Below are 14,464 nucleotides of genomic sequence, written 5' to 3'. Positions count from 1 at the left end.
TGCAGAAGTGTTTGGGATTGAGACTTCAGGAGAGTGAATCAAAATACAGAATCCCTGAGTTGTTATGAAATATTGCTACTTATTTTTGAGTGCAGGAAACACTAATTAAAGTTGCTGTGTCGCTTCTGAAGCATGATCCACATGGCCAACTTACTATCAAGACTGAGTCATTATGACTGGAGATATCTGTAAATACAGCAATCTGTTCTCTTCACAGGACAAGGATTTTGTCTGCATTACCTTGATAGATTTATTGGTTCTCTTGGAAGTTCTGTTCTATGAATTAAAGTTATAAATAAATAGCACTTAATTTTCACTAAATAAGATGCATGACAAGAAAGATTTTTTTTTTTTTAATCAATTTTGGTAAAATTATTTTTCTGAAGAATGCTATTTTTTTTAAATTCCAGTTTGGGACTACACTACAGGGAGAGTGGGAGCACCTTTAGTCTGTTGTGAAATCAAGTTAATGAACTGGGAAGAAGGTGAGAATTTCTGTATGTGATTAAATTATATTGTGTAAGAACTTTATATAGCTATTTTTCTATTGGGCTTTGCTCAGTAGTATTAATTAGAAGACTATTTCTTGGCTTTTTAAATTTTAAATGCTACTTTTGCCTATGAAAGTTTGATCCTGGAGGAGAAAAAAGGTAAAATAAATTCCTCGATGATTTCTAAACTTAAACATCTAGACCAAAGCTATCAATCTATCAATGTGTGGCTTTTTTACTAGGTTGTATTATGACTCTTTTTGGCTATACTATTTCTTTTATTCTAGACGCTATAATTATATACGTGTTTTGTGTAAATGTATATGTCGTCGTATCTCTTCCTCACTTAGATCAGTATTCTTGCAGGACAGGATGAACGCCTTGTATGTTGTATCTTAGAGGTGCTGGATTCAAGAGACTTCAACTGAAGTGCATGCGTGATACCTTTGTTGCCATTAAGAAATTGCTTTAAGATAGTCTTTATAATATTATTAATAACATAATTTAAAAATTGGTATATGGAATGGAAGCTTAATGGATGCTTTGTAAAATATATTTAATTAAATTTGAAATGTATTTAAGTGGTTTCCTTTCACTGTAGACTTTTATGTATTGTACAGTAGAAATACATAATATTTAAGGATGTTTTGGGCTAGTGTGAAACCTTATAGGTTTTTTTCTTTCCTAAAATAGGCAATTTTTTTTTTTTTTTTTTTGATTTGAGCCTGCATGAAACTGCTAGAGTATGTTAGTTCTAGCAGAATGATTTCACAGAGGTGGCATTTGCCCTCTGCATGTGTTTGAATTTCACTGTTTGTAAACGCTCATGTTAAGTAGCTGTTTATATGCTTAAAAGAATTGGAACCACCTCTTCTCTTACTGAAGTGTTTGGTAACAAGTGGTAGCTTTGGCTAAGGACTTACGGAAGTGCTTAGTTCTATATTTAAGTAATAAAAATAATAGGAATTCTTGCTTTGGAATATATTTCAATTCTTGTTAACTTAAAAACCGTACTTCTAGGTGGATATTACAACACTGATAAACCATATCCTAGAGGTGAGATTCTTATTGGAGGACAAAATGTGACTGTAGGCTACTACAAAAATGAAGTACGAACCAAAAAAGATTTCAGTGTTGATGAGAATGGGCAGAGGTGGCTCCATACCGGGGATATTGGAGAGTTTCATCAAGATGGATGTCTAAAAATTATTGGTGAGTTAATAAATTCAGGTGAACCTATACATACATTTTTCAGGGCTGCTAAATACTGTAATTAACCCCCCAAAATCTCCATATCTTGGCATGCAGTCTAAAGTCCTACCATCTATGCCAGGGAAATTCTGGTATGTTAACATAAACTTGATTGTTTTAAAAACTGCTTCCTTTAAAAACAGTTGTAACGTTGACTCCACTCTGTTAGTGAGACTGGGTAGTAATTAGAGAGTTAAATATAGTCTAATTGAGATAGATAAGCTTCCTTAGATTTTATGATTTTGTAAGTGGGGAATTTGATTCAGCGGAAGAGCTCTTTTGGTAATATGTGCTCAGGAATTAAATAAGCCTTTTTAAATTTTACCATTCTTTATAAAAAGAATATCCCTTTATCATAAAGGAATGAGGGGAAAAAGATACTAAGATAAAGGTGTTTTACATAAATCTGTGGTAGGCTCATAATTCTTTGATACCTGTAGGCACAAAAATAGGTGTCTTATAAACTACCAGGTGTTTCTCTTGAAGTCAGTGGATGATTCAGGGTGCTCTTTAATCCTGAAAACTAAGCTTAATTTCGTTTATTAGATGAGAAAAATCTTCGGTCCCATTGCAGCATGATGGTATATGGCAAAGGAGAGGTACTCCTGGCTGCCATCACAGCTAGGTGGTTAAGGCCCTATAGACACCTTTGCCTTCTTTGGGCTACATACAATAAGCTCAAGTAATTTCGTGTTAATTTTCGGTTCCTATTGTGTTTCTAATAACATGTGGACAGTTGCTCTTCAAATATAGATTTAGCCTGGGAAAAAATAACAAAATGTCACCAAATGGTGCATCTCCTGCCTTAGCGTCTGGACCAGACAGCACAAAATGTGTGCTTCTAGTCAAACACTGGCTTTTGCATAATCCTAGTTGTCTTCCATTCACATGACACAGCTGTCATATAGGAAATGCTGTTCTAAAGGCAGAAAATGCATAGAATTGAAATGTGTCTCATTTTTATGTGAGGGACAGACAGATTGCTAAAATGCAAGGTCTGGAAACCTGATATTAAATGTTTCTGGTGTGTTCAATAAACATGAGTCAGCTTACCTTTTGGCACTTACACGTTTCAGAAAAGTATAAAAACAATGTCTAAAGTTTTGTGTTCTGTAATTAACATTTAATTCCTTTTTTTCTCAATAGATCGTAAAAAAGATCTTGTAAAACTCCAGGCAGGAGAATATGTTTCTCTTGGCAAAGTAGAAGCAGCTCTAAAGAATCTTCCACTGGTAGATAATATTTGTGCGTATGCAAGCAGGTAAGAGGCAGCTGATATTTTGTTATTGCTATATTCTTTGTCTGTCCTACTGGAGCTATAAGCAAAATTCGTTCCTGCTCAATGTGTGGAATTTTATAAACCAGCTGAAAAAGGATTTTACTTACAATACAATGGAATAATTTTCTCTATCAAAACTAAAACATCTGAAATGTTTTTATTTTTTCTTCATTTGTGGAAAATGCCAAGAATGAGTCTCTTGCATTCCCTTTTCCCCAGTCTGAAAAGCAGCTAAGTTCTGTCTGCATTCGTAACAGACATCACTCAAGCACTTTAGAGATTATTACCTATGGAAGCCCTAGGACACCTTGTTCCTTGCTGGTTTTAGCTCTGATCTGTTCTTCAGAGGAAGTACTGTTGTTATTCAGAGGAGGTACTGTTGTACTTCAGAGAAAGGCAGAGGGGAAAAAAAATCACCAACAGACCAGAAGCTGGCTTACACATTAAAAATACTTTAACCCCTGCAGTACACCAGCAGAAGCCTTGAAGCTTGAGAGAAGACACTCTGTAAATACTGTGCAAACACACAATTAATAAATGATGATCAAACATCCTTTCTATTAGCCTTCTACATGTACTACTGAATTAGGTGTATCAGGGCTCAAACACATTTTTAGTTTCTATTTCCAGAATTTCTGACCCATGCATAATATAGACTTACATGTATAAATATACTTCAGATGGTTTTTGTTTCCTGTTGTCATTTTGATGTTTGGAAAGTAATTTTGGAGCTTCTGAACAATCAGAAATACTCTGATTTCCAGTATGGCCAAAAAAGCTTCACGTTATAATTTTGATTGAAAGAGGCCAAGACAATCATACCAGAGAATTGCTCAGTGGTAATAAATAGAAAATTAACTTTTGGTTTGTTCACCTGGTTCTCTGTGGTATTTTTTTGGTGTTAATTAATGGTAGTAATCCTGTAACTTCAGTTTTGGCAGTTTTGGATCAATAGGCTAACATGCATTGGGCCTGCCACTGCTGAGAAAGCTTCCATTATGTTAAGCTTTATTTGTGGTTTTGACTTGTTGGGCAAGTCTCATGTTTGCTTGCTCTGACTGCCTGAGGTTATGTGTCTGTTCTGAGCACCCACTGTAGTCTATTTAGAATGAGGTCCCTACAGACGGTGATTTCTGCTATTCTAGCATTGAAGTTCACTATTGGAATTGTACTATTAAATTTTGTTAATTTTACCAGGCCAGTATAACATTGGAGGCTAAGATACGCTTGTCAGACAGGCACTTGACTCTGATAGTCCATGTCTTGTCTGTTACTTTATAATAGGAACATCTATGAACAGTTTTTAAAGGTGATTTACAAAGCATCCAAGTACATTCCAGATTGGGGTTTTTTCTGCTGCTGCTGTATTTCTTCTTAATACTTCATGTGTGTAATTTGGCATAAGTAGCCATGTAATACACATTTCCTGAATAATTGTCCATATGCACATTTCATTGTGGGTTATATACTCACCTCAGTAGAGTGAGCTCGGAGATTTTTTGTTAGCAGTGCCTATGACCTCTTCTCCTTATACTTTGCCTGGGTGATCTCATATGCAAGAGGACTTCTTCCTTTGTGGTTTTTCTATGTCTCACATGCAAAAGGGCAAGGATGGAAGACTTCTATAAATGGGTTAAACCTTAGATCTTGAGGTGCAAAGCTCCTCTGAACATGGTAGTAAGGGAATCAAAAGTGTTTGCATGGTATTGCTGCTTCAAAAGCTATTTTAATTGACCACTTGAAACAAAATGCTCAGTGAGATAAGGAATAAAATGGTTGCTGAAAGAAATCATGATCAGAGCTCCTTTAGAGAAGACTCCTACTGCTTTATCAGCACTTCACCCATCCAAGATGTGTTCAGTGGGTTTCAAGCATCACATCAGGAAAATGAGTAGCTGAGTTAACTGAGGAATGAGCAAACATAGCAAAAAACCCAAGGGAGTTCTCATCAGGAAGCTCAAGGAGAGCTGATAAAGGACCACAGTTCAGAGAGCAGAAATGGTGATACTGACATGTAGTGCCACTGTATGTGTCTCTTACCATAGGTCTGAGGGTCATACTCAGGTAGGGTCTCAAGCAGAGAAAGAGAATGAGGATGCCTAGTATAGGAGAAATGTTTTGGCAAAATCTTTTATCATGGAGGAGACGACTAGGGGAGAGGTCATGAGGACCAAATTCTGAAAATTTCTTCCTTCATGCTGCTGTTGTGACCTCCAAGATTGAAGAAACTAGCAAATTCAAAAGTGCAGAAGGAACAGTAGTGGAGAGGGGAAGTAGCTGCTCCAGAGATATGTAGTCTTCAGGATACTTCTCAGGACAAACAGTGGTTTAGCATTTGAACTACAACAACTGAAGATTTAATTTAATGGTACAGAATGAAAAGCTACACGTTCCAGGATCTGTAAGTTCTAAGGTGCTTTTTCCAGGAGAAAAACAGTTGGATGAGACCATTTGTCCAGAGGAAGTATGCTTCTAATGAAGAGGTTGGATTTTTGATGAACCAAAAGTTTGAGGCTTACCCAGACAGCTGATTACTTCTATATGCTGTTTGTCCCTGGAGACACTGATGGTATTGCTGGACATGACCTCAAGTGCGTCAAAAGACTACAGGAACCAGGGATGAAAGTGCCAGAGTCCTTTGTGTTCCAGATGCCTTCATACATAATGCATGCACGTTACAGAGTAGACCCTAGAAGAAGTTACAAGGGTTCAGAACAGAGTGTAGCAGAAGTGTGTGTGGGGGGCGGGGCAGGGAAGGAATCAGAGAGAGGCAAAGACAGAGGGTGAGATGCAAGCAGTAAGTGATACTGAGGTTAATGCAAAGTCCTTCTGTAAGTACGTTATTAGTAGGAGAAAAATGGCAATGGTTTCAAGTCAGCTGACAGGCAAAGCTTGTTGACAGGGAAGCCTGTGCTTGTAATGGACTTCTGTGCAGACTTCACAGCTGCTGTCAGATGCCCATTATAATTCATACCAATAACTAAGGAGAGAATTGCAATGTACAGTAACCAAAAGGCTATTTAATGTTGGTATTTTAAAACTGTCTTGGAGACCTTAAAGGATAAGCTAAAGTAATCTCCATACTTGGGTTAAGGTTCTGTATTTTGCGTTAATGATCTGTTTGGTGAAAGAGAAAGTTGAAAAGATTTAATAAATCTGTAAATGGTTAAGGTGGGACAGGACCAAAGGTACAGTGGAGGACAGGATTAGAATTAGGAGCAAGCTTGACTAGATGGAGATTTGCTTGAAAACAGCAGTCAGTTTAAAGAGGGGAATGTAAATTATACTTCCACCTAAATAAACTGCAAAAATACAGGATGAGGACCACCAACTGGTAGCACTTCGGTAGAAGCTGACATGAGTCAACCAGTGCCATGCTGTTATAAGAAGGTAAATAATATGGCATAATCAGATGTATAGCCTACAAGATGTACAGTGATCTTTTTGCTCTACCAAGCATTAAAGGGTCCAAGTTCCACATGCAACACTTTGGAAAAGGTGGACCTCTTGAAAAGAGTCCAGGAGAAAAATGGGAATGTCCAGGAAGAGATCTGACTTAGGAGGAAAAGGCATTGCTTAATTTCTTAAAGAAACTTAACAAAGAAAGGAGGACTAGAAAGGTGAGAAGAAGAAAAAAAAAATTAACAGTTTGTGAACGAATTCATGGTTTCTGTGGAAAGGAGAGGAGCATCTCACTATTGGCTGTATGAAAATACAACTGATATAAACTGCAGAGAGAAAGTGTCAGGAATAGCCATCAGGAACAGTTTACCAGTGCTAAGAATAATGATGCAATTGCATTAGTATTTGCCTGATGTATAAACAGGTTAGACAAACATCTGTTAGATGTAGCTGACCTTGCTTCAAGGCAGCTGAATGAATTAGATGATCATCTGAGATTGCTTTCAGCTCTCTGATTCTGTGATCTGCTTTGTTAGAAAGTACAGAGTTGCTATTTGAAATTCTGTTTATATTTTTCCTAAACTTTACACCATCTGAAAAAAAATCTTGAATACCTGTTTCAGAGTGAGTTGTGCTTCGGTGTTTACCAAAGACTTTGAGATCGCAGCTTCGTATGTCCTAGGCATATCAGGAGCAGACAAAGATTGCCAATAGTAGAGTGAGCGTATGGACAATCACTTAAAAGAGAAAGAGAAGTCACTTCCCTTACAGAAGCAGGCATTCTTTGAGATGTGTTGTGCACATGCTCATTCCACAATCTGCTCTCCAACCCCTCTTCACTGCAGTCCTCTACTCCTCTACAGTAACTGGATTCTGCAGTTGAGAGGAAACTGAGGTAGGGAAGCTGCACACCAGTCTTCATACCGGGATGCAAAACATGAGGAGAGGCAGGGCACATTGACATCGTATGGGTACTGCTTCCCCAGAGCTTTGAGCATGAGACACAGTGGAATATGCATATGGACAGCACACCTCGAAGCAATCCATTTGCTGTAAGGTAAGTAGCTTCTCTTTCTACTTACTTTTAAGCAGGCAAAGGTGATTCGTGTACTATTTCAGAAAGATTATCAGGTGAACAAAAGCCAACTGTTAAGAGCAATATCTCTGTTTGAAGTACAAACCCCCCAACTTGAAATTGTATTTTTGAAGACTTGTTAACTTTACAAAATTCATACTAAAGTACATTATACTTCTCAGTTTCCATTCTTATGTCATTGGATTTGTTGTGCCAAATCAAAAGGAGCTAGCAGAACTAGCTCGAAAGAAAGGATTTAAAGGAACCTGGGAAGAGATCTGTAACAGTCCTGAGATGGAAAAAGAGGTACTGAAGGTGCTAGCCGAGGCTGCCATGGCAGGTGAGTAGCTGGGTAGATAGTATTAATCTTGTGGACCATAATGTCTGTGAAACAGATAAGCATAGACCCTAAAAATATTTTCTTGAGCATGTATATATCATAGTATATGAAATACAGTGTATCACAGGAAGTGATATTTTCATACCAAAAAAACACCAACAACAAAACATGAGTTGGGTCAGGCCTTTTGGTGCATGTAACTGTTTTTTTTAACCATGGCCAATAGCTGAGGAAAGAATATAACAGGGCAAACTGAACAAGCTCAGTTTAGTTCCCTGTATATTTGTGTGTATGTATCTGGTGCTCTTTAAGATGACCTGTAGTATCTTTTTGTCCTTAGCTGCTGGTCCAAAAGAACGTGGGTCTTCTGGAGATCCATATGTGTGTGGGTACCATAGAGTCTCATGTGCTACATACCTATGCACAGTTGAAATAAACCCATGGTGACAGGGGCTCTCCTAGCTTCCAGTGACCTGCACCTGAGGGATTTCCTAGACTTGAAAGTGGTGGTTTTGTAGTTAATAGTTTTCAGTAGCCTTTTCTTCCATTAACTCTTCCAGTTGCATTTTAAAGTTATGTAAATATTCTGCCTCAGTAGCCATACTGTCCTATGGTGGAGTTGCACAACTCAGCTATGTTGGTGTGAAGAAATGCCTCTTGTTTTAACCCTGCCATCTGCTAGTTCAGTTTGGTTCTACTGAGCTCTTGTAGGGGAAAAGGCAGTGAACAGTCACAGTGGCAGTCATGGTTTTTTTCAGTGTCTGTTATACATCCCCCTCATCTGTATCTTTTCATGCTAATTGGTCGTAGTCTATTTAGCTATTCTGGTGCAGAATTAAACAGTGACACATTGATATTTTGTTGTTCTTTCATAATTTCTGCCTTGGTTTTGCATTTGACCATTACTAAGCAGTGAGCTTTTTTCATAAAGCTGTCAGTTACGACCACAGAATGTTTTTTAAATGGTCATTGTGGATGTTAAATTTGGTTTTTATATGCATTCTCTTTTACACTTTTCTGCAATTAATGTTTTCTGCTGTCCGTTTTGCAATCACTCAAGAACACAGTGTCCTTCGGTACATCTTTGTCCTCATCTTTTAAAGCCTGGATAACTTTTAGCTTTCAACAGTCTTTGTCTTGTTAATTTTTGTCTCTTCTCCATGTTACTTGTGAATATATTAAACTCTCTGATTAGTATAGTTGCAGACTTCTCTTAAAGGAGCATACTCTTATGATGAATTCAAACTCAATACTAGAGCAGACTTGTTTTTTTCCTTGCCTCATGTCTCGGGTCCATTTTTCTTCCGTGCATTGAGCATATGGACAAAGTCATTTTAAGAAGCTGCTGGGATGGAGAGCATGTACAAAGTCACTTTCCTTTTCTTTTTTGTGCAGCACTAACTATTCTAAAGATAATTAAATATGTTGTTAAAATTGATGAAACGGAATATTTAAGTTAATCCTGAGTCATTTTTACACATTTTGATGTTACTTAATATTTGTTTTTGTTTTTCACTTCGGTGTCGTAGGCTTTACTTTTAAAGTAATACGATTTTTAGTGTTAAATTGGAAAAAACCAAAAACAAACAAAGAAACAAACAAACAAACAACAAAAAAACACCACCACCACCCCCAAAAAAACAAACCAAACAAAACAAAAACAAAACAAAACAAAAAAAACCCAAACCCAGTGATTTAATGTTAAGAAGAGTAAAAGGTTCAGGAAAATCTAGAAGTGGCAGATCGCACAGCATAATTATACATTTTTGGATTATTTTTTAATTTAACGTGAAAATAGATTATTTTGATATCGCCCGTCTGATTACTTTTTAGTTGTTTTTATTCTCTTATGTCTGAAACCATAGCAGAAGCGTTTGCAAATGATAGTGTGTTGTGCTAAAAGCGTAACACAAAGAGCATGGTTCTGTTTCAGTAAGGGGAACAGCTACCGTATGAACTTAGTTTCCTTGACCAATTTTGGACTATCAGGAAAAACAACAAACACCCCCTGTTTTTCAAGCTTAAGTAGGATGGATGTTAAGACTTTATCTCCAGAAGATGAGTAGCATAACACTGATATAACAGTGTATATTTTGAGGATGTCACTTCCATGCACTGAGGCTTTTCTGAAGTTAGGGAGCAGCACAGACACCCAAACTGCTGGGGCGTATTTCATGTTTCTGCAGAAACTGGAGAACAGTTACTGGTGGATCCTGTCAATCTACTTGTGACCACATGGGTTTTCAAAGCTAATGATGGGGGGGTTAAGGAGCACTTCTTCATTTATGTCACATGCTTTGCTGTGTGAGAATACAATTTCTCCTTTTGTCCTTATTTGTAGAAAAATGGTTACGTTTACATTTTGTATTAAAAATGTTTATTTTTACAGCTAATTTGGAGAAGTTTGAAATACCAGTAAAAATTCGTTTGAGCCCTGATCCTTGGACACCTGAGACTGGTCTAGTGACAGATGCGTTCAAACTAAAACGCAAAGAGCTTACAGCGTACTATCAAATGGACATTGATCGAATGTATGGAAAAAATGTAAAGTAATTTTTTTTTTTCTGCACCACTTTGCTACAGTGAGCTTGGATCAAATAGGAAATACTTGAATTGCCTGTCTCAACACTTGAGAGCAACACACAAAACCACCATTCCTCATTTGCAGCTTAAACTGTTATTTCTGATAACGTCACCATGATGACTGGCAAGTTTAGTAAAATGTTATGGCAGCAAACTTGTGTCTGTCTCCTTTTTTCCAGTTTTCTCTGCTATCTTGTCAGTCTGTGGATTTTCTGGAGTCTTTTGGGGAAACCATGATTCTGAAGCCTCAAGTTTTTAAACATTTATAAATCCTGTATAGTGTTTTATTTGTATCTTTAAAATTTGGATGTATATAGAGAGAACTTGCCTATATAAGGAATGGTTATACTAGGGGGCCTTTTTTTACCTAATTATTTAAAGATAAGGAAGTATTGATGTTGTGACATTATGTACATTGAAAATGCTTGTAATGAGATCATTGCTGAACAGAGGACCAGGTTATTTGCTGCTGTGCTATTTTTCTGTGTAAATCTGAGGGAGATGTTTGACATTCCAGTTTGTGTAATACATCTTCAATATGTGCCTAATAGTTGCTTTTATTTTTATCTGAAAATGAAAATATGGTCATGGCACAGCTCTGCATAAAGGCAGGTACTCTTGCGGGTGTTAGTTAAAGCTTGTTTAATAGAAAAGATGCTATTAACGCAGCAGAAGTTAAATCTAAGGATAATCTCTCATACAGAAACTCCTTTTTTAAATAGCTCATGACCATTTCATCCAGTAGTTGAATTGTGTAGAGCTAATAACAGCATTAATTTCACTTGAAACTTTCTAAGTCTGACAGTTGTCCTTTTAGGAGAAGGACTGTAACAACTTTTGTCTTCTCTCGTTAGGTTTGAACATTACACTGGGTTTGCTATTTCATTGTTTATGAAAGTCTGGCTAGACCCCTGGTCTGCCTTAGCTGCAACCCAAATCTTACTGGGGGGATTTTTAAAGTCATAATGACAGTTATGTTCTCAGCTCACACAGTGCCTAGCTGCCCTTTGTGCCATTAAAAATCTCCCTTTCATTGTGTTCTTTTGTTTGGCATTTTTTGCTTTTAAAAATGTATTGGAAGTACTTGTCAGCCAGAGCTACGTTGCTTGGCTTGCTATATCCAATTCTTACTTTGGGAAGGAGTCTCAATTTCTGTTTTACTATAGATATGTGAATATTGTTTGAAGAACTGTGGGGGGTTCGTTCTTCTTCGGTGAGAGTGCTTAGATTTGTTTCAGATGTGAATTTTATTTTCAAAATATTTCTGGAAAGAATATTTTAATTATGGTTACATGAGAATGTGAAAAGGCATAAACCAGTCAACTTTGTGATGGAGCAAATATTAAAATGGCTTTAATTTGGAGATTATTCTCTCATGTGTATCATTTACTTGTACTAAAAAATCAAGGTCTTGCTGCTGTCTTGGGGGGGGGAGTTCCTACTTATTAGCATTTCTGACACAGGAGTTTTGGGAGATGTTTGATAAGCAAATTCTCATTTTAAAAAAATCTGAAATACTATTTAAATTAACACTTTTAATTGATTATAGAAAGCAGTTTCATAGGAGTTGAAAGTTATCAAGTAGGTTCCCTGTACCTTTGTTTTGATGAAACAGATAGAAGGTTTGTGCTGTATTTTATGTTACATTACCCATCTCTCCCACTATTCATGGATTTCCCCTGCTGCTGACCATGAAAAACTGTTACCATTTGGTCAATTTTGTAGCAGCTAGTTAAAAGGAAATATAAGCAACAACAAGAAATTGGAACTGAATTTGTGAGATTAATGCCTTCAGATATCTAGATAATAAAGCCTTCTGGTAAATAGAGATAAAACTGATGTAGTAAAATAAGAATCCGAATGTGGAAATTGTGAAGTCTGTAAGGAAGTGTCACACCATATCTTAGATCTTACTAATACTTAAATATGTATCTGTGCTCCATCAGCAGGTTCTTAAATAGTTTGCGCTCAGCAATGGATGTACATTGCTCAAATTTTTTTGGTGATTTTTAGTGAAAATTATTAAATTGATGAAGTACCATGTATATCACTTGGTGCATTGTGCAGCAGATTTAAGAAAATAAATCTGCTTTTGGTTAATTCAGAAGAGATCTGAAGTTAGTATTTTATTCTGCTAAGGGTTAAAATCTGCTCTTGGATAAATTGCATAAATGAAACTTTTAAAATGGTTTGGAAATAGTTTTAATTTTTCTTCTAATCCAGTCACAAGATTGGGTTGCAGTCTTAACTGTGCATTTGATTTTACAGTTCAGGGTTTTTTTAATATTTAAAATGGATGTTGATTATATATAGTTCCTCCTTCTTTAGACATCAAATTCATTGTGGACGTTTATTTCTTCCACAGAATGTGAAAATAAAGCAGTTCATTAAAGTTAGTCTCAGTGTTGGAGATGGAAAGACTTTTAAAAGATGGGCTTAAAATACCTGCAATGAGTATGGTGTTTGTTTTTTTTTTTTTTTTTTTTTTTTTTTCTTTTGACTTATGACAAAAGACAGACTTTAATACTGCTAGATTCTGAGTACTTCCATGTCCCGTCGAGGCCGCCTGGCTGGCGGGTGCCCGGCTGCTGAGCGGCCGGGGCTGGGACGGGGCGGTGAGTCGCTGCCAGCACGGTCTCACCCTGTGCTCCTGCATTGCTGGGCAGAAAGACAACCTCAGGGGAGTTTGTAGAAACCCTGCGTAGGTGCACTACGTGGTCTTGCTCCCTGTTTTGGTTTGGTTTGTATTTTTTTCCTTGGTGTCTTCCCACGCCCAGTGTAACAAGAACAAAAGTACCTGCTGGAATGTGTTGCGTGTGGCCCAAAGGCTGCGGACAGCTGTAGAGTAAATTAGGAGAAGTGCGTGGTTGGAAGTAACGGTCTCCCCATGGGGAATTTTGTAATGGAAAGAGCCGTAACTTTCGAACAGTCTTTTTGAGTTCAAACTAAGAAGGGGCATATACCTTGCCCGAGGGGCCCCAAAAAGTAGGGGATTTTTAACAAAGCTTTTGTAAATATAAACTTCCCAGGACTCTGAATCATTGGAAATTGTAACTACTTACTCTGTTGTGAAAATTTACATATTTCATTATAAAAACTGACCAAGAAATTCCAAGGATGCTGTGAATTTCCTTTAAATTCCTACAATTATTTAAAAGTATTTCAAGACTTTAGGCTAAATTCAATCTAGATGTCATAAGTGTTCTTTGCAGAGAATAGTATTTCTGGAGTAGGATAGAGGATTAAAAAATGATGTCAGAAAAGACCTTGCAATTTCACTGCTGCTACTGCAGTTTACACAAAGCAGGTCCGTACCTCAATGAGAAGCTGTATCTTGGCAGTAAAATATTTTGCTGAAATGAAAAACCGTATACAACTGAAACTGAGAACATAAAGCATATGCATGTCCTACTGGTTTTATAGATAGGATGCAGAGAAGAGTACGGAATTTAAACCATACATTAAAAACATCCTGTAAAGCTTGTAAGTCGATGCAGAAATTGCTACAGGACATAAGACTCCTTTGCAATAACCTTTATCCTGCTAAAATTCACAAGCTTTTATTCTGTACTAAAACTACATTTAGGTGATGCAATGCAGCATTCTTAATTTTTATTAATGTGATGTATTAACTACTTTGGACTTGGTATAAAATTGTGTACATCTGTTTCTTCACTGGTAAGAGGAACAATCTTCAACTTGCATACACCTAGGACCAGGCTGAAACATTAATTGAATGACCAGTTGTATATTATTGTAATTGGTTATTTAATGTAAACTCATTTTCAATGTGATCTTGGTTGTTACTATGAACTGCCTGAACATTGTATATCCTAATTGAGTTATATTGTAAGAATTATTTATTTGTAATTGGATACCATGTTTCAGAAATAAAATTAATTTCACAAATCGGGTCCCTTATGTCCATTATTTGAAGTGGCATTTCATTTTTTATCTGAGCCTAGATAACTTAGGTTGTAAATTAGTGAATTTAAATCATGTTAGCTGAGTCTGTGGCTCTTTAAGAAAGGTAGTGGATTAGG

The 14,464-nt window shown here is 36.8% G+C and overlaps 1 protein-coding gene across 4 annotated transcripts in view; it reads left to right on the top strand.

Moving 5' to 3' along the window:
* ACSL3 (acyl-CoA synthetase long chain family member 3) overlaps positions 1 to 11,784 on the top strand; it is a 68,485-nt gene extending 56,701 nt beyond the window's left edge. For 3 of the 4 annotated variants that reach the window (XM_033005420.2, XM_042795880.1, XM_033005421.2), the window contains exons 12-16: positions 411 to 485; positions 1,512 to 1,703; positions 2,889 to 3,003; positions 7,681 to 7,838; positions 10,228 to 11,784. In XM_033005420.2, the coding sequence (XP_032861311.2) occupies positions 411 to 485; positions 1,512 to 1,703; positions 2,889 to 3,003; positions 7,681 to 7,838; positions 10,228 to 10,391 (704 nt within the window). In that variant the 3' untranslated portion in view covers positions 10,392 to 11,784. Of the gene's footprint in view, positions 1 to 410; positions 486 to 1,511; positions 1,704 to 2,888; positions 3,004 to 7,286; positions 7,481 to 7,680; positions 7,839 to 10,227 lie in introns of those variants that run through there. The other variant, XR_006165598.1, reaches the window with a different exon arrangement.
* Positions 11,785 to 14,464: the final 2,680 nt, after the last annotated feature.

Source organism: Tyto alba, unplaced genomic scaffold (assembly GCF_018691265.1).
Source record: "Tyto alba isolate M040663 unplaced genomic scaffold, T.alba_DEE_v4.0 Super-Scaffold_10, whole genome shotgun sequence".
Taxonomy (NCBI): Eukaryota; Metazoa; Chordata; class Aves; order Strigiformes; family Tytonidae; genus Tyto; species Tyto alba.
This window is presented reverse-complemented; position numbering and strand designations above follow the sequence as displayed.